This window comes from Bos taurus, chromosome 2 (genome assembly GCF_002263795.3).
Source record: "Bos taurus isolate L1 Dominette 01449 registration number 42190680 breed Hereford chromosome 2, ARS-UCD2.0, whole genome shotgun sequence".
Classification (NCBI taxonomy): Eukaryota; Metazoa; Chordata; class Mammalia; order Artiodactyla; family Bovidae; genus Bos; species Bos taurus.
The window spans coordinates 44,576,164-44,595,619 of record NC_037329.1 but is presented as its reverse complement, the minus strand read 5'-3'; the positions used below and the strand labels follow the sequence as shown (position 1 = coordinate 44,595,619).

The following is a 19,456-nucleotide window of genomic DNA, read 5'->3' as shown; positions in this document are numbered from 1 at the left end:
ATTTCACATATTTAAACAGCCATGAAAGGCAAGATTAAGGTACAGAAAGTGATTGAAATTAGAAAAACATAGAAAGTGATAGTTATTTTACTTGGGTGAAAAATGTGAAGCACAGGCTTCCACTTTCTATCAGATGGCTGGAAAGTAGGGTTAGATATTCAAACCAATAGTTCACATAGAAAACTATTCAGGCTCATGAATCAGACTAATATGCAATCTTATTAAAGATTTTTAATACAAATGTCAAAGGAAGGAATTATTTACATCATAATATATGGATGGGTGGGTCTCAACAAAGGTATTACTAAATATATAAAAATATTGCCATAGGATACCAGTATCAAAATGATGACAGAAAGGATCCCCTTAGTCCTTGCAGATAAATTAAAGTTTGTAGTTGAAATACAACTAATTCTTAATGCATTGCAAACAAAGCCATGGTCCTTGAAACTCCTCACAGAATTAATAGTCACAGTACCTCGCTGGTAATGTTGTTGACCCTCCGGACGTTGACAAATGGGACATCATTGGGTCCAAGTGTGTACCCATATGCCTTCATGTGTTCATAAACTTCTTTGTACTTAAACTGCAAAAGCAAAGTGAGAATGAGCTCTCTGATGGATGAGCAGAGAGTAAGCATCACACTTGGCAAACGGAAGAGGGTTGTCACTTTCATTTGAAAACTACTCTCTAAGCATTAAGTATGGAAAAAAATCATTGACAAAACTTCTCTAATAATCTAAGTCTTGAAAATTATTTTGTTGGTTAATAAAGCCAGATCCAGAAAGGAATACAATTCATGGTTGCCTAGATTAAATCTGTTTGTAAGTCGGTAGGCAAAACACAACAAAAAACCTGTATTTTTAGTCCCAATATGGCTAGGAAATTAAGAATATGCAAAGCAGAAATGAGAGACTGATTTTAAGACTGATGGATGAACAACTTCATAAACTGTTTAAAACAATGGTGTTAGATAATTAAATCTGTGACTTTGCTTTGGAAACCATATTACTGGGCCACTGGCTGTGGGACTTCACTGGTCAGTAGGTTCAATTTCCAGGGCTCTGGAGGGCAATATGGGAGGAAGATCTCATTTTTGAGCTGATGGCTGGTTTGTGGGTATGGCCTGAAGGCCAGAGTCACCAGAATAGACAATGCCTCTCCAGGTCTGCTCATTACATCCCAGCCTGACACTAGTGGAAAAATTTGCTATTAGAGCTAATGCCTGGGAAAGCTGCAGGTAATGAGAACCTAAGTACCCCTCCGAGCTTTCTAGGAAATGGGCACAGAAGGTCAGCCATGAGAGTCTTTCTTTCCAAAGGAACACACGGTGAAGTGGTATTTTTTTGTAATAAGATATTGCAGAAAGCAGACTATACTATCGCCACACAGCAGTAGCGCACATATGAAAGAGCATTTCCAGTAGCTGATTTGAGATAGTTCAGAATGTTTCTGTGTTAAGGCCAACAGAATTAGAAGCATTCTGGCAGCCATGATCCCTGAGCCAAGGTAACTGAGTCATGCAGATAGAACCCCATGAAAATTGTTTACTAACCCATCATGCTAACCAGGCACTGCTGAACTGCAGGAGCAACACGCCTGGAAAATACAACATCTCCCCTTCCCTGCTACCATCATTTTTCAAAAAACTATTTTAATTCCATCCTTTTTTTGGCCTCACTGCATGACATGAAAGATCCTAGTTTCCCAACCAGGGAATAAATCCGTGTCCCTCTCAGTGAAAGTGACCAGTCCTAACCATTGAACCGCCAGGGAATTTGCTCCCATCATTGTATCATGCTGAAACCTCAGGGTGTGATTAAGGGGATGAAAATAGGCTATTAATAAATATTAGTATCCTCCTTCCTACTTCAAGCCCCATCTCAACGAGGAGAAGACCACTCACATAGCTGCTCATGTATCGGGTGTCCTTGGTGTGTTTGAAGTGAGGGGTGTCGACCGGAAGCCTGTATCCAGTGGGCAGGGCATGCAGGCCAGCTTTTCGGTACAGATTCTGCCAGGATGAAGAAGAGCAAGTTAAATGACAACTATCAAATGATGGATCTAAGTTAAACAAATCATTTCCAGCTTGTGTTAGGTTTTCAATCTACTTACACTCACTGAATTGATTTCAAGAAGGAATTAAGTAAATTCTAAGAGTCAAGCAATGAATTAAATTCAGTTCAATTGCTCAGTCGTGTCTGACTCTTTGCAAGCCCATGAACTGCAGCATGCCAGGCCTCTCTGTCCATCACCAACTCCCAGAGTCCACCCAAACCCATGTCCATTGAGTCAGTGATGCCATCCAACCATCTCATCCTCTGTCGTCCCCTTCTCCTCCTGCCCTCAATCTTTCCCAGCATCAGGGTCTTTTCCAATGAGTCAGCTCTTCGCATCAGGTGGCCAAAGTACTGGAGTTTCAGCTTCAACATCAGTCCTTCCAATGAACACCCAGGACTGATCTCCTTTAGGATGGACTTATTGATCTCCTTGCAGTCCAAGGAACTCTCAAGAGTCTTCTCCAACACCACAGTTCAAAAGCATCAATTCTTTGGCATTCAGCTTTCTTTATAGTCCAACTCTCATATCCATACATATTAAATTACTCAACATATATATTTTTTTAAAGAGCAATGAGTGAAGAGGCTTAAAGAAAATACCTCTATTTCTAAACATATGCCTGGTTCACAGAATAGCATCCAGCAATAATTTGGGAAAAGTAAACAGGCAGCCAGTGCCACCTCTGTGGTTAACCCTATGGTTAGCTGATGTTCAAGCCATCACCAATCCTGAGATAGTAGTAATTATAAGACACATCTTTGGGAGCCCTCAGAGCCCCGTAAACACAATGTCTTGATGTTAGGCTGTTGGGTCGGGAGGCTCATATTCCATGCACGAGGAGGAAAGGAGTTTCTATCTGTGATTTGAAATAGTCTCTCTCTCAGGGGAGGTATAGGAAATAAGACTAGTACTTAAAATATTAAAAACCAAATTACTTTTAACATTCAATACAGGAGAGAGGCATTAACCTTGAGACCAATGTAACACTGAGAAAGTGAAAGTGTTATTCGCTAAGCTGCGTCCGACTCTTTTGTGACTCCATGGACTGTAGTCCGCCAGGCTCCTCTGTTCATGGGATTCTCCAGGCAAGAATACTGGAGTGGGTTGCCATTCCCTTCTCCAGGGGATCTTCCTGACTACCAGATGAGTGGAATCTAGCTTCTTTCTCTTCTGAATCCTAACAGTAAACTTTAGCTTTATTTCTTATTGTACACAGTCTTTGATGCCTATATGCCTTGTCTTTGTCCTCTTGTCCTGGACTGTAAGCTTTTTGAGAGCAGAGATAGTTGATTGATCCTCTTCTATGTATGCACTGTTCCAAAAATGCCCACTGCTTGCTCCCAGCCAAGAGGGCAGACAGGTGATACACTGTTTTTCTGTTTTGTTTTGTTTAGCTCATGTGACTGGAACAGTCTTTATGATTTACAAGGTCAGGCTGAGGATGCCCAGGGGAGGCCACTTCTACAGAGGCCTGGCCCTCATCCGGGTTTCTGCCGGGCAGTCTGCCCAGCTCTCACTGCTCACCTCACTCTGGAGCTTGTATGCATGAAGGGCCCGATCCAGATCCACGGTTTTTGTGGTCGGAGCCACTCTGCCTCTGATGCTGTGCACGTAGTCATAGTGGTAGACAGCCTGGACGCAGAGAGAAGCAGAGTGAGTGGACTGCACTGTGGCCGCAGGGGTAAAAGAAGCTAAGTAAATGCAAATCCAAGTCTCTTAATATAAAGATGGCAGCCTGCTCCCTTTGCCTCAGAACTCTATCTCGAATACTGGGCCTTGTCCAATGGAATAGGGCCAGTGTGTGGATCCCACACTGAGAAAGTGGAAGAGTCAGCTCAGGCATATGAAGAGGAAGAGCGGATGTTTTACCACCATGAGTTCCACAACAAAAGGTTTTCACATTCTGACTCACTGGTGGGATTTAATATTTGCTTATTAACCTGTGGGGTTAGTAAAAAGGGGGCAGCCTGCTCTGTACCACTGTGCTACTACACAGGTGCTTTCCATCCATTTTCCCGCTGTCCACATAAGGAAGCTGAGGCTCAGGGGATTAAGTGCCTCTCTCAAGTCTATCGGATTACATGTGCTAGAGGCCTCATCAGTAACTGCAGAGACCCTCTTCTCTCCATCTGATCATGCATGCACATGTGCTAAGTCGTGTCCAACTCTTTGAATGCTATGGACTGTCTATGGGATTCTCCAGGCAAGAATACTGGAGTGGGTTGCCATGCCCGCCTCCAGGGCATCTTCCCTTACCACCGTGAGCACTAAATGAATTAGAAAGCTGAGACCATGAGGCAAGGATACAAAAAGCAACCTGGGAAGCTCTAAAACACCAAGGATTTCATAAACTTTGATTATTTACAACGCCACCCCAGGAAATGAATAGAACACATCAGGTTTTAGGAAATCAGAGAAGAATCTTCAGTACTTTCTAAGGCACCAACACCGGTCTCCCATTGAGAAACGGCCTGGCCTGCCCCGTCTTTGGTTCTCCCCACTTCCGCTGGTGCGGTGGCCCTGTTCTCCTCTCCCTGAAGTAACTTCTCCGTGGGCACTTACATCGCTTAGTTGTTTCCCGCTTTTGACAGCCTGAACGTAGACAGGAGTGTCAGTAACCAGCTTGTAATTGTTCCTTGTTTTCAGCACGTGAGCTTTGTACTTGATCTGTCAAAAGGAAGAAGGAAAATAAGCCTGTGTTAGACCATTCATTATATTTGAAATTGTTGGTTTTCACATAGAGCCTGGTTGCTTTTAGCTCATGGCATGCACATACATTGGCCCTGAATTTCATAACAATCAGCATAATCAATGCTTATAGTCACATGGATCATCTAGAGTCTTCTAGGAGGCTTGACAGCTGCCTTCCTAGAAATATTTAAGCTTTCTTACTAAAATCTTGATTATAGTATTACCTTGCCTAGCAAATCCTCTCCTTACAAATAGATCCTGTCTATAGCATAACAGACTCCTAATAAATGAGATGTTTTTTATAATAGGAATTATGTGCTCATTAATATATCCAAAATCGTTCAGAAGGTGGCGAGAAGAACCAGGGGTCCCTTCTGCACCAGGGGACCATGGGACAGCTCATCTGCATTGTCTGCACTCCTGAGAAATGGCGGCTCTGCTCTTCAGCATCTTCCTCCAGTTCGGCCATCCTCAGCACCACTTCAGACACAGTTGGGTGTGACAGTGTCTGTACTTGACGTCCTCTCCCCTTGCCTCTAGACCACACAGGGAAGGAAGCATACTTGAAACAACCAAAAACCAAAAAACAAGGTAAACTCACATCGTTGCGTAGATCGTAAGCATGCTTGGCGTGGAGAATCTCAGGAGTGTCCCAGACGTAGCAACCAATGCCTTTCAGCCAGGTGAGGTCATCCTTGTACACAATCTGGGGGTTGCAACAGATGGAGGGGGTCGGAACAAGAAAACTTGACTGTAACTTTAACACGAAAGACACAGACACACTCTAGACCCAGGATGACTTTGCGGAATGAAAACAAGACACTATGCCCTGAGGCCATGGGTGCTCTTCAGACTTCAGCATGCAGAGCCCTGCTTCCAGGGACAGCTCAAATTCCCGGTAGACCCCTGGGTGTACAGGAAAGTGATTCTGGAAGAGGGCGGAGCTGAAGAACCAAGTGAGTCAGTCTCTCTTGGGTGTGGGGCGTGTGTGGGGCTGGGGAAGAGGACCTTCATAAGCAGTGGACTTACGTCACTGATCTGGTCTGTGACCTTCCTGACGTGACTGTTGACTTGCAAGTCGGGGTGGCAAATCCACTCGTGGAGGTGAAGGCGGTAGTCGATCTCACTGACTTTCTTCTGAGAATCCTTAGCGGTAACCATCTCTACCATGTCAGGCACTATGTGGATTTTCATCTTGTTCTTCTCATAAACAGATCTGTACAGGCGCTGTGGAGATAACGTAACCAGTTAAACAGGGAACTATGCAAGGGTCATGGCAACACGTGCCTTTCTTAGACCCCACAGAGGTCAGGGGCATCACTTAGAGCAACCGGTTGGGGGCAGGATGGGGACTGGATGTTTCTGACACTTTCTACAGATTCATAGGGGTGGGGAAAGGCAGTATGGGCTGACACAGCTCTCAGCTTCTTCACATGTGCACAGTCAGTGCCATGCACATTGCTGAAAAGAATGATGTTCTGACTTATAGTTGGTGGTTCTGTTACTTGGCTTTTGAAACCAGCCTTTAGGATCACTTACGTCGATGTTAAACTTGCCAACTCGGAGGCACCGTGCTGTGTTCGGATCATCTTCAACACTTCTGGGTAAAGTGTAAAGAGCTTTGAACTTCTCATATTCTTCGCGGTATTTGATCTATAGAGAGAAAATACAAAGGAAGTAAAACAATTTTGAAGAGCGCTGGATCTATATTGTTAAAAGAACATGAGACTTAATTAATAAGAACCCAACTCTGAAGACGGGCCACCTTGGGGTCAGCACTTTTCTGAGCTTGTTTCCCTGTCTGTGCCCAGAGGTAGAGGAAGCATGGTACCTGCCATAGGATTACCTGAAGATTAGGTCAGACTATGTGTAAACATCCTTTAGATATCATTTTAAAAACTCCCATACCGATACAAGTATTTCTGCTGTTACTACAACTAATTTTAAAGATGATGTAATTTAAAAATGATCTCTTTTATGATGTTGGCTTTGTTTTTCTTAACCATAGTAAAAGATGAAAAATGTGCTCAGGAATTTCTTTGTTTTTAATAACTGACAAGTCTGGTGCTTAAGAGACTCAATCCTTGAATTTCAGTTTCTATGAGGTTTTCCAAAAATACAGTTCAACTAAATTCTATGGGAAAACCAATGTCTAGTTCTTAAGCCATATTGCCTATTAATGAATATTTCTTTATTTTATGAACTAGGAGGAAAGGCTTTTACAGAGACTGGGATCCTCTCTTCTGGCATATGATAAAATAACAATCCTCTTACAACTCAGAGGCCCACATCTCAATTAAGACAAAAAAAGGAAAGATGGGAGTATTTATGTAGAATTTCAGGAAAGCTCTTCACTGATAGAAATCAAGGAAATTTCCCATCAGAATTTTCCAGAACATTAGTTCACATGCTCCTTATACGTAAGCTATTCCTCAGTTATAAAGAAAATAGTATTCAAAGGTATTTAAAAATAAAAACTAAAGTTGAAATCCTTCTTTTAAAAATTAATTTCTCTATGTTTGATATCATTTCAAGAACAATTTGCCTGGAGAATCTTAACATCTGTAAGTTTTTTTCCTGACTAAAGGAAAAAGCCTTTGCTGAGCTTTCTGAAAACTATCTACAAAAAATTCTCAAATGAAAAGCTTGATCCTTTGGGCTAGTCTGTTTGCAATCTTCCAAATTAAGTTGTTCTGGGAAAAATCATACAGATTTAATTTTTCCCTCTGGGTAAAAATTAATTCCATATATTGTCTAACAAAGTCTTTTTCTGAACTGTGCATTTCCAGGCCCATTAGATGGTAGTGAAACCAACTTCCTGGGTGTCTAGCATTTATATGAAGATTAAGAGAATAGAATTGAAAGATCAGGATGCACTGTCTATAGTGTAGCAATAAGTACTCTTCTGTAAAATACTTATGTCAGAAGGAACTCTCAAAAACTTCAGGTGTGTATGTATGTGCTGATCTGCAGTACAAAATAGATTTCTCAGTGTGGGAAAAAAGATCTGAGAAATATTGGTCTAAAGTGTTACATAAAATGTTCAAAATTAAGAGCTAAAAGTCTCTAATAGAGGCAAAGTTTCTGAAAGAAAACTAGGCTTATTAGAACTGCAACAAAATTTATAGGGAGTTTTACAATAAAAGGTTTTACGTAAGAACATATTAGGCATAAAGGGTTAAAAGTGCTAAGACCTTATACTATATTCAAACAGCTCATGTGATTTAGGATTTTTTGAAAATTATGTCTATACCTACAAAAAGTTTTGTTTTTAAAAAACAGTTTCAAAAGATTTTTAAGTTTTTATATTTCATAGATATAAAGTTAACAATTTATTCTTAAATCATATATTTGGGGCTGATGAAATAACTGGTTATCACATTCACTGGTTTATTTTTCTACCAAAGGTCACATAATTCTATTAAAAAAAAAGAGTGCATTTTATATGGTGTATTACGTCCTCTTTTCCATTTCTGGCTAAAATATCCATATCCACCCATGGCATTTGCACACAGGAGGCCTAAAAGGTCACACTGGTGTCCTTCATGTGTGTGTGACTGTCTCTGCACTTTAGGGCCCTTGAGAAGGGGAGTAAATGCAGACTTTGTGATGACTGAGCGCCCGGAAATTTTTGCTGGTGTGCCCCTTTGAAAGTGCCGAGGGTCCTTCTGGGCAGCACAGGAACCAACCAGAAGCATTCTGGGAGAGGAGAGCAGGGAAGGGCAAGGAATGGTGGGAAGGTTAATTGACTTACATGGCTGGCCATGTACTTCTGGTTCTTGGCATGTGTCAGGGACACGGTGTTAGGAGGCAGGATGTAGCTGGTGGCTTTCACTTTATCCCAGGCCTCCTTGTACAGGTTCTGTGGGGGTTAAAAATCTTGTGAACACAAAATAATGCAATCTGGATAACTTCCAGAGGCAAATTTTCCCTGTTTCTATCCTTCTCAGACATTCCCTAACAACCCCAAATCTTACTCTGTGGGAGCCAAGTGCTCCCAAGTAAATAACTGCTTTACTGCCTTGTTCATAATCTCAGAGTCCATTATTTTGTCTGTTCCCATAGCACTTATCACAGTTTGACAGTTATCAGAGATTTTGATGACATATTCATTCCTTCATAGGTCTAGGATTCCTAGAGGATGAAAACCACTAATATTAAATAGATATATAGTAGGAGATAAAATGGAGAAGGCACTGGCACCCCATTCCAGTACTCTTGCCTGGAAAATCCCATGGATGGAGGAGCCTGGTGGGCTGCAGTCCATGGGGTCGCTAAGAGTCGGACACGACTGAGCAACTTCACTTTCACTTTTCACTTTCATTCGTTGGAGAAGGAAATGGCAACCCACTCCAGTGTTCTTCCCTGGAGAATCCCAGGGACGGGGGAGCCTGGTGGGCTGCCATCTATGGGGTCGCACAGAGTCGGACACGACTGAAGCGACTTAGCAGCAGCAGCAGGAGATAAAATGTTTCCATTTCTAGGTATTTATTTACTCAGGAGAAATAAAAAGCTATGAACACACAAAGCAAAAGTGAAAGTCGCTCAGTTGTGTCCCACTCTTTGGGATCCCATGGACTATACAGTCCATGGAATTCTCCAGGCCAGAATACTGGAGTGGGTAGCCTTTCCTTTCTCCCAGGGGATCTTCCCAACCCAGGGATTGAACCCAGGTCTCCTGCATTGGAGGCGGATTCTTTACCAACTGAGCCACAAGGGAAGGCGTGAACACACAAAATCTATATGCAAATATATACAGCATCTTTACATAATTGTAAAAAACTGGATGCAACTCAGATGTGCCTTTAGCTGTGACTGGAAAAACAAACAAACTATGGTTTAGAATTTTATTTTGTTATAAAAAGGATAAAGTACTGATTTAGGCAGCTATGTATGGATGTGAGAGTTGGACTGTGAAGAAAGCTGAGAGCTGAAGAATTAATGCTTTTGAACTGTGGTGTTGGAGAAGACTCTTGAGAGTCACTTGGACTGTGAGGGGATCCAACCAGTCCATTCTAAAGGAGATCAGCCCTGGGATTTCTTTGGAAGGAATGATGCTAAAGCTGAAACTCTGGTACTTTGGCCACCTCATGCAAAGAGTTGACTCATTGGAAAAGACTCTGATGCTGGGAGGGATTGGGGGCAGGAGGAGAAGGGGACGACAGAGGATGAGATGGCTGGATGGCATCACTGACTCGATGGACGTGAGTCTGAGTGAACTCTGGGAGTTGGTGATGGATAGGGAGGCCTGGCGTGCTGCGATTCATGGGGTGGCAAAGAGTCGGACACGACTGAGCGAATGAACTGAACTGAACTGTCCTAACACATAAATGCATTTTGCTAAGAGAAAGAAGCCAGAGCTAATGACTACACACCATGTAATCACATTTAAGTGACATTCTGGAAAAAGTAAAACAATAGGGACAGGAAAAAGCTCTGTGGATGCCAGGGGAGAGGAGTGGGGCAGAAAGGGTTAATTTGGAGGTGATATAGAATTTTTCTGTATCTTGACTATAATGGTGAATACATGATTTTATGTATTTGTCAAAAGTGGAGTACTATGTACCACAAAGAGTAAAATTTACTGTATGCAAATTAAAACAACCAAGAATCAGGATGGGGAAGGGAACTAAAATAGAATACAAACTGTAGCAAATAAATCTAACTGTATTACAAATGTATAACAAAGCTACAGTGAAGGAAGTGGTGAAGAAAACAACTGACTTACTTTATAAAATGGTATATCTCGACTGGATACTCTAAGGCTATAGGCAAAAATAACTGTACACAAAACATCTTACTCTAGTTAGTAAATTTGTTTCTCACAGGGGTGTGTGTTAGAAATTCTGGAAATATTTTATACGCATACAAGGGTGGCACAAATAAGTAGATATATCATAGATAATGAAAGTCAATGTTTTCATTGGAAAGGAAATAGAAAGTTACAAAAAAGGAAAAGGTTAATGAACCCTGTATTGTATTAGACAACAATAGTTCCCAATAGCAAAGTTGAAACCATTCAAGTACCAAAATAAAAAACAATAATATTAGATTCTATCCCATAGAATAAAATAAATATCCATGAGCCTATACTGATAGAAATAAATAGAGAAACTGACAGTGGAGAAGGGACAGCTGTTCCTTACAGAAGAATTCCAATTGATAAATGTAGAGGGGATAAGGGAAAGAGAAAACAACCAGAAGGGAACTGTAATAATTCTTGCAGGTAAGATCCATCAATGGATGTTAAAATATATAAGAGAAAGTGTGAGGAGAAACAGGATAATTGCATAGTCCCAAAAAATCTCCTCCAAGATATTTATTAATAACAAAGGTACAAAAGAAAGTCGACAGTGGAGAATCTCAGCAGATAGCAACTTAAAATAAGTGATCAGGTCATTCCCAGCTACTGATACCATGCACCACTGGCTATGATGTGCTGAGAAGGGCACATCACATCTGTGCTATTCTTGCCAAAAAAGGAATACCTTAAACCTAATCATGAGCAAACTTAAGATCAACTCAACCTTCAAAACATTCTACACAATAACTGGCCAGAATTCTTCAAAAGGGTCAAGATCAGAAAAAGACAAGGAAGAATTAAGAAATTCTCAGATACAAAGAGACTAAGGAGTCATGACAACCAAGTGCAGCATGGGATCCTAGACTGGCCTCTGGGACAGCAAAGTACTTTAGTGGAAATACTGTTGAAGTCTGGATAAAGTCTATAACATTATTACAATGCTAATTTTTTTTTTTTTTTTGGTAATTGTTCTATGGAGAAAAGTGTATGGGAATTCTCTTTACTACTTTTGCAATTTTTCTGTAAATCTAAAATTATTTCAAAATGAAGTTTAAAAACTGTTTGATTAATTAGCCAATTCACAGGAGGAAAAAAAAGAGTGCCTCTGTTGATCTCTAAGTCACTGGGCAAAGGAAAAGCTAGGCAAAAACAAGTTCAGGGTCAACAAAGACTAGCTCCAACAGTACCTGTTTGCACTAGGGAACGAGTTAGTGAATTTGTATCAACTGCATGACATAGAACAATACTCAAATTGGGGCTTATTTACTTGTACCTATTAGGATTTATCGGAGAAGGCAATGGCACCCCACTCCAATACTCTTGCCTGGAAACTCCCATGGACAGAGGAGCCTGGTAGGCTGCAGTCCATGGGGTCGCAAAGAGTTGGACACAACTGAGCGACTTCACTTTCACTTTTCACTTTCATGCATTGGAGAAGGAAATGGCAACCCACTCCAATGTTCTTGCCTGGAGAATCCCAGGGACGGGGGAGACTGGTGGGCTGCCGTCTCTGGGGTTGCACAGAGTTGGACATGACTGAAGCGACCTAACAGCAGCAGCAGCATTAGGATTTATAAGATAAAGTAGGAACTTAAAGTTCCAGGAAAAAGATTAGACCTTTGGGGGTAAGGTTGCTTGTTCCTTTTAATCTCTTATTGTCTCTAAAGGTGGAAGGGGTAACTCAAATACAGAGAAAAGAAAACTCAACTCACACTGCTAAACAGATCCTTCAGATTCTTGATTCTGTCATAATCCACTGTTTCTAGAACTGTCGTGTATTTGTCTTTGGTCTGATGATAATTCTCTTTATATTTCACCTACAGACAAAGAAGACAGGTTATTCTTTTCTATTATTTGACAACATGTAAGACAATAACAGCTTGTCCTGGGAGAGTTGTACATGGAAGACACACCTCACTGGCATTAATGCCACTTTGAAGAGCAGTCACGTAAAGTGGTGTGTCTGTGACCAGGTTATAATTCTTTAGATTTTCTTTACCTGCTGCTGTGTATAGTATCTGTGAAGAAAAAGAAAAGTTACTGAAAATGGTAAAATGCAGATCTGCCATTTGTGCCAACTTAGATGTACATTTCTGGGTTTCTGCTTTAATCTTAACAAAAAGGATAGGTTGGACAGTCCTGCAGACTTTGCCCAGCTGTCAAAACTAACAGTTTCTCTTGACCAAAAGTGGAGTCTGGATCTTTGCCAGGTCCCTCCTTCATCATGTTGTCTTTTCCTTGCTTATACTCTGTCCCTGACAACAGCCCTTCAATTTCAACATCCATCAGATAGCTGCCCTCCCCGAGATGAATTTCTGCTGTAAAGTTCTCCAAGTAACTACTTTTTACTTCAAAAGTTAAATACTTATGGTCAAAGTATGCATTTGGTTTCTACTCCCTACCAGTTAACCTGATCAACTAAGGTATACATGCTTGAGGGTAGTTCACTGTGAAATAGCTCCCAGATAACAGTCTGCTATAAACATCTATAGCCTTAAACCACAGGGGACACTCAAACTGAGGAAGGCCAGCGCAAGAGCCGGCTACCAGAAGAGGTTTTATTGGGCAGGGGTCTTTGGTTCCCTTAGACTGTGTACTGTCAGAGCCACTTTCTCCACCTGGGCACAGGGACAGTCTCGCTATCAGCTCACTGGGAGCATCATGGAGTCCATCAACCCACAATGAGCTAGTCCTAGGAATATGGCTCACCTGACTCTGGAGGTCATATGATTTCTTCGCATGGAGGATCTGGGGTGTATCCCAAACGTAACACCCAATGCCTTTCAGCCAATTCAAGTCATCTTTATACACATTCTGCAAGAAAGAAGGAACAGTGAAAGGTGACCGGTACTAACTGAACTTCCAATCGAGGATTTGATTTTCTCCTGTCAGCCTTTGGCTGTGCTTAGTATACTCAGCTGCCATAGGGTGGGTTTTTCAACAGCTGGAAGGTCTTTAATGCCCTAGTCTAAAGAAGTTTAGGAGGAGAGCAAAAGCTAAGCCCAAGGCTACTTGAGCGGGTTAGCCTACCTTTTCTCAAGGGGAACTTCCCAACCCAGGAATCAAACGGGGGTCTCCTGCATTGTAGGAGGATTCTTAACCAGCTGAGCTATCAGGGAAGCCCAATGCCCTAGCCTAAAGAAGTTTAGGAGGAGAGTAACAGCTCAGTTTTAGTCTAGTGTTGAAGAGATTAAATAGTTAACACAGGAGTCTCATTGCTCTGAGGGGATCTTTACACCAAAAAACGTCACTCCTGCCTCTTTGAATTGAAAAGCTCAGGGTTTAGGAATACAGAGACAACAAGGGCATGGGGGCCCGGGCAGGGCTGGGTGAAGGCTGTAACTTAATCAAGCTGCAGAAAGGACCTCATACATCACTCAAGATCTCCTGCGCGTGCCGGACCCGGACGACATTGGGTTCTTCTGGAAGAGACGTCCACTGGTGGAAGTAGTGTCGGTATTCCAGGTCACTGAGGATGTACTGGCACCTTTTAGCCAACACGTGATTCATCATATCTTGGGGGATATGGACATTTGCTTTGGTGTCCTCATAATGTCTTCTGTAGTTCAACTAAAGAATGATACACATTTAAAGACAAAAATAAGAAAGCCATTAAGCTATTCTGATCAATCTTTCCTAGAGTCTTATTTTCAATACAGATCAATATCTTTAGACTGGACCAAGGTTAAAAAAATGATACTTTAATATATTCTACTTCTTCAAAAATTTCCCATCCCTTTACTATAACACAAAGTAAAGAGGAACCAATCTTGTTTTCTCCTTTTTCCAAATACAGAGCCCACACTGTGTTTGGAGGAATGGGGGGAAAGGGTGAAAACAGATGGCTACCAAAGGGGTGCAGGGCTATGTGGCAGGGATGGGGGAAAGTCTCAAGACTGGTTCACTCCTCACTATCCCACCCCCAGCTGATTTTGAGACAAAGGGCAGATTATAAATAGGCAGAAGAGTAGTACACTGTGCAAATCCTCTTGTTAAAGTGAACTTTGCTTACCAAGCTCCTCATTTTTTGGAAGTCCAGACAGTGAACCACGTTGGGGAACTCACTGATTTCTTTTCCAGCCAGGTAGTGACCCTTCAGTTTCTCATACGTCTCTTTGTATTTCAGCTGTGAAGTAGGTACGGCATTGAGAATCACTAGGACTTTCCAACCAGTCCTTTGTGGCTAGAAAGACTCTCAAACTCAAGAAAGGAAAAAGTCCTACTGACCTCACTGTTCACAAAGTCAGCATGCTTGGCTCCCACAATGGGGATGTAGCGTTCGTCCAGGGTGTAGCCATAGGCCTTCGTTCCATCCCAGGCCCTTTTATACAGTATCTAGGACAAAGAAATGCATATCAACAAAACTTTGCATTCAACCTCTTCTAGATGTACTTGAAGGTAAATGGTAAAACCAAGGTAAAGTATTTATGTTTTAAGGCAAGGCCTAAATCTTCATTTATAGTCAATAGTGTCCCTACTTATGAACAGGATAGAGTTTTTGGACTAGTTGCAAATTAAACCTACTGACCCCGAGACATTTTATAATAGAGTTTAACTTTATTTACATTTCTAATAAAAGTGAAAACAAATTTGCACACAGGGAGAGAATCACCAAAGATTGCTTCCCATTCAGCATACACACACACCTTTTAGATAAGCTGAATTAAAATTTGGAGAGCAAGTCCTCCACTTGCTGGCTGGAAATATCTGGACATGATTGCTAACAAGGGACCACCCTTTCCTGTCTTCTTTCTGTTGGTAGCTGCTTGGTTCTACATGTGCCCAGAAGTGATATAGCACTTGTTACATTATTGTCTTTTTAAAAAATTATTTATTTTTAGTTGGAGGATAATTGCTTTACAATATTGTGTTGGTCTCTGCCATACATCAACATGAATCAGCCATAGGTATGCCTACTTCCCCTCCCATCTCCCATTCCATCCCACCCCTCTAGGTTGTCACGGAGCACTGGGTTGAGTTAGCTGAGTCACACAGCAAATTCCCACTGGCTCGCTGTTTTGCATATGGTAATGTATATGTTTCCACGCTTCTCCTTCAGTTCGTTCCACCCTCTCCTTCCCCTGCTGGGTCCACAGGCCTGTTCTCTATGTCTGTGTCTCCGTGGCTGCCCTGCAAGTAGGTCCATCAGTACCATCTTTCAGGATCCCATATTACGCATTAATGTACAATATTTGTTTTTCTCTTTCGGACTTACTTCACCCTGTATAATAGGCTCTAGGTTCATCCACCTTCTTATTTGTACATCATCTCCCTCACTTGCAGCTGCTCCTGAAAGTCTTATCTTATTGATCTTTAGCTCCTCAGTGTCTCCCTCAGTGCCTGGCACATCACAGGGCCTCAAACAATACTAGCTGAATAAATACTACTTGCTCTGAATAATACGCTATGAAATAAAAATAAATACAACAAAATAATAGGTCTCCTTATAAGTTCAGTCGTTCATAAAGTCAGCCAAGAGCATGCATGCTAACAAAAGCTTAAAATTCAGAACTGAGTTGTACATCACATAAAATAGAACTTACAGTACTGTAGAGTTTTTCCATGTCTTTGGAGTGGGTGATATATGGTGTATCTGGAGAAAAGATATACTTGCCCTTTATTAATTTATTAAATGTTTCTTTATATTTTACCTAAGGAGAGAAAACAAAGAGAACCTTTGATTATTCTAAATATATATTTAAAGTTTCACAAGATCTACCTAGCAAAAAATAGTTACATTTAGAGATTAATCAATGGGCTAAATTTCATTATATGATATATAATTTTTATTATAACTAACACAATGGAATGTTTGGGATAATAATTTAGATATTATCTAAAAGGGGTACAGTATATGTCCTACTAGTGACTTTTAAGACATTCTCCCCCAAAGATTTTCTTATAATTTACTCCCCATTTTCTTACAAACCATTATCTGGAGGTAAGGAAAGTCTGTTCAATGACAGTTAAGCTCTTAGTTTATATACCTTATTATACACAAAGAAAACTTACATCACTTTGATTGACTGAGTTAATCTTGGCGAGAACAATCTCTGGAGGATCCACCACACTTGTAAAGTTAGGATAGTTGGCAAGAGCATCTTTCTTATATTTTATCTGCAAAGGAATAGAGACAATTAAGATAGGTGGTCCCCTACAGGGTACCTATCCCCACATGGTAGGTAAGGAGGCCAGGCTTTATGTAGGAAGAAAAGGCTCTGCATACCTGATTCATCATTTCCTGGTTCCTGGTAACCCTCACATGGTCCACAGAATCCAGGGGGATCCAACCAATGCCTCGGAGCCACTCCAAGTCAGCTTTGTAGATATTCTGAGAGCAGAAAGGGAGACACAATGCAGGTGTAAATAACTCGGGCACATGAAATCAGGCAGCAGATTAGAAACAACTTTTTCAGAAGGTTTTTAAGGCTTTCTCTCTAGTGGCTATGTCTCATTGATTCAAACATGATTTCATCTGTACACTTGAGCAATATTTCTCATGGCTGTTATGAATGAGGAACTATGCAAGGTGATTTGAGAGATGAGTATAAAGTCTTTGAAGTGTAGAGAGAAGTTATCTATGAAGTAGACAGTGGTAGGTGCTGCGAGAGCAAGAACACTTAGATGCTGTGGGAGTTAAAGGTAGGGAACCGTTGTTTTCACCTGTGAGCATAAGACAAGGTTTTACCAAAGAAGTTATAGTTTTAGATGAACTTGATACATATAGTTATATAGAAATCTGTGGGGTATTCAGACTAAATAAAGGCAGTCACACAAGTAAATGCTCATGTCTTGTAGGGTTGGGGGCCACCCCTCCTGTCTGTCTTTACCCTCGCCCCCACTTCCTGGATTCTCTCAGGCCACCGCACGCCATATAAAGAGGAGGTGCTAATCTGATTCGAGTTCCACAAAGGTTATCCTGCTGCAGCCACCAGTGAGATGGGATGTTCAAGTTCAGTACCTGTGCTGCAGGCAGAATCTGACATCCTGTTTTGGTAACAACGAGAAGACCCAGGTAGGCTTAGCTCCTCGGTGCTCCTGAGCATCACATTAACGCATTGTGTTTCTGTTTCCTACGGACTACTGGTGGCAGGTAGAGATCTTGATTCAGGCTTCAGGGGGAGGTGACCTGACACACATTCTCTATCCCAGCTTTGCCAACCTCTGCATAAGGGCTTCTGGCCCTTCTGCAACTCATCAGTATGTTGTGTCCCTTTTGCTTTGATTCCTTGCAAGCAATTCCTTCATGAAAACCTTGAGGAAGGAGATGCTTGGCAAAGCAAGGAGGAGGCATTCCCAGGTCTTGACTACACTATCATGTAATATTATTGAAATCCCAAATCAATGTCAACTCCCGCCCAAGCCAATAATTATTTTAAGTCAGTTGACAATTTTCCATGCACATGTGAAGAACTATTGATGATAGAGATGGTACAGAATCAATTTTTTAAAACTTGACTTTGAACGTTATTCAGAAATGCACAGTCAGCAAGCAAAGCTGTCCATTACTGCTCCCAACCTTTCTCTACTTCATATCCAGCCTCAGTTCCCTTCTGACAGCAAACTATATATTTACGGTTATGAGTTTCAAAGACTGGAGGCTCGAAGTTAGTGCTTATGATCTGAGTAGACCACATGCCTCTAGATAATTAAGAGACAAAAATCACTTACATCACTCTGTAGGTCATAGGCCTTCCTTGCCTGAATAACATCATTTTGGTCAGGGTGACATATCCATTGGTGCAGGTAATTGCGGTAATCAATGTCACTGGCAAGGGCCTGTCCCTCCTTGGCTGCCAACACCGACACCATATCAGGAGGTATATGGATTTTGGCCTTTGTCTTATGATAGTTCTCTTTGTAAAGTCTGTCATTCTGAATCTGGCCTGCGTGCTCGAACCAAACCAGTTTAGGATCATCTCTCATCGTCGGGACACCCACATAATGACCTTTCTGCTTGACGTGTTCAGCTTTGTATTTCAGCTGGTGGGAAGAGGAACAGAGATTCCGTCAACTTAGACAAACACACAAGGCAGAAGGGGCTTGAAACATCAAGCAAGCTCAGGCCCCCAGATATTTCTGTTACTCTCACAAGAATAAATACGAAAAAAATTGAAATAGAGATAAAGACATTTCAATTTAAAAATAGAAAAATATACACTTACTTTCTAATTCTGGCAATATCTTATTTGAAGGCTTAGAGATTTTAGGGAAGCAGAGAATAGAAGAAACAAATAAAGACCTTAAACAATAGTTTTTGAAGCAGCAGAGAAAAAAAAAAAAAAAGATGAAGAATGCTAAGAGCCCACAGGAAAAGGACAAGAATGGAGCAGGTACTCTGGCCATCCCCAAGGCCAGCCAGGCCTGCCAGCCAACAAGGAGCTCTCCATGGTGCTATGTCTTAGGGTAACTGGGCAATGGCCAGCCTTTGCAAAGTGCACTTGTATCAGAATAACTTACCTCACTCTGAACATCACCAGAATGATGGGCATGAACAAATGGCACAGCATCTGGAGGCAAAATGTAACCGGTGGCTTTCTGTTTCTCCCAGCTTTCCTTGTAGAGATACTAAAAGACAGAGACATGACAAAGGGTTAAACCAAGGAGTCAGGATAGAGGGCTAAGTCTCCTACAGGTGTGTTATAGTCCTCCATCCTCACAGAAAGTGTCAGGTGTCCAGGCAAAATCCTTACCTGGTCCAGTATCCGGGCTGCCTCCTGGGCAGTATGCAGCTGAGGGGTTTCTGTGAGAGTGTACTTTGATTTTGTGTCATTCCAATCTTTTCGGTACTTAATCTAGAAATGAGAAGCAAGTTGGTAAGTTCCTCGATATTAAGAACACATAATGCTGTCCAAGCAGCTGCTAGCACCAGTCGTCTCAATATTTGCAATCCGTATCTCA

General features: G+C 41.5%; 1 protein-coding gene across 19 annotated transcripts in view; it reads right to left on the bottom strand.

The window, feature by feature from the left end:
- NEB (nebulin) overlaps positions 1 to 19,456 on the bottom strand; it is a 219,190-nt gene that overhangs the window by 56,622 nt on the left and 143,112 nt on the right. For all 19 annotated transcript variants that reach the window (XM_024980659.2, XM_024980560.2, XM_024980573.2 and 16 more), the window contains exons 104-123: positions 19,249 to 19,350; positions 19,016 to 19,123; positions 18,227 to 18,538; positions 16,782 to 16,886; positions 16,568 to 16,672; positions 16,099 to 16,206; positions 14,783 to 14,890; positions 14,568 to 14,681; positions 13,928 to 14,125; positions 13,265 to 13,369; positions 12,469 to 12,573; positions 12,268 to 12,372; positions 8,507 to 8,614; positions 6,292 to 6,405; positions 5,782 to 5,979; positions 5,354 to 5,458; positions 4,624 to 4,728; positions 3,586 to 3,693; positions 1,907 to 2,014; positions 479 to 586 (exon numbers count right to left, since the gene is read on the bottom strand). In XM_024980659.2, coding sequence (XP_024836427.1) covers positions 479 to 586; positions 1,907 to 2,014; positions 3,586 to 3,693; positions 4,624 to 4,728; positions 5,354 to 5,458; positions 5,782 to 5,979; positions 6,292 to 6,405; positions 8,507 to 8,614; positions 12,268 to 12,372; positions 12,469 to 12,573; positions 13,265 to 13,369; positions 13,928 to 14,125; positions 14,568 to 14,681; positions 14,783 to 14,890; positions 16,099 to 16,206; positions 16,568 to 16,672; positions 16,782 to 16,886; positions 18,227 to 18,538; positions 19,016 to 19,123; positions 19,249 to 19,350 — 2,529 coding nt within the window. The remainder of the gene's footprint in view (positions 1 to 478; positions 587 to 1,906; positions 2,015 to 3,585; positions 3,694 to 4,623; positions 4,729 to 5,353; positions 5,459 to 5,781; positions 5,980 to 6,291; positions 6,406 to 8,506; positions 8,615 to 12,267; positions 12,373 to 12,468; positions 12,574 to 13,264; positions 13,370 to 13,927; positions 14,126 to 14,567; positions 14,682 to 14,782; positions 14,891 to 16,098; positions 16,207 to 16,567; positions 16,673 to 16,781; positions 16,887 to 18,226; positions 18,539 to 19,015; positions 19,124 to 19,248; positions 19,351 to 19,456) is intronic.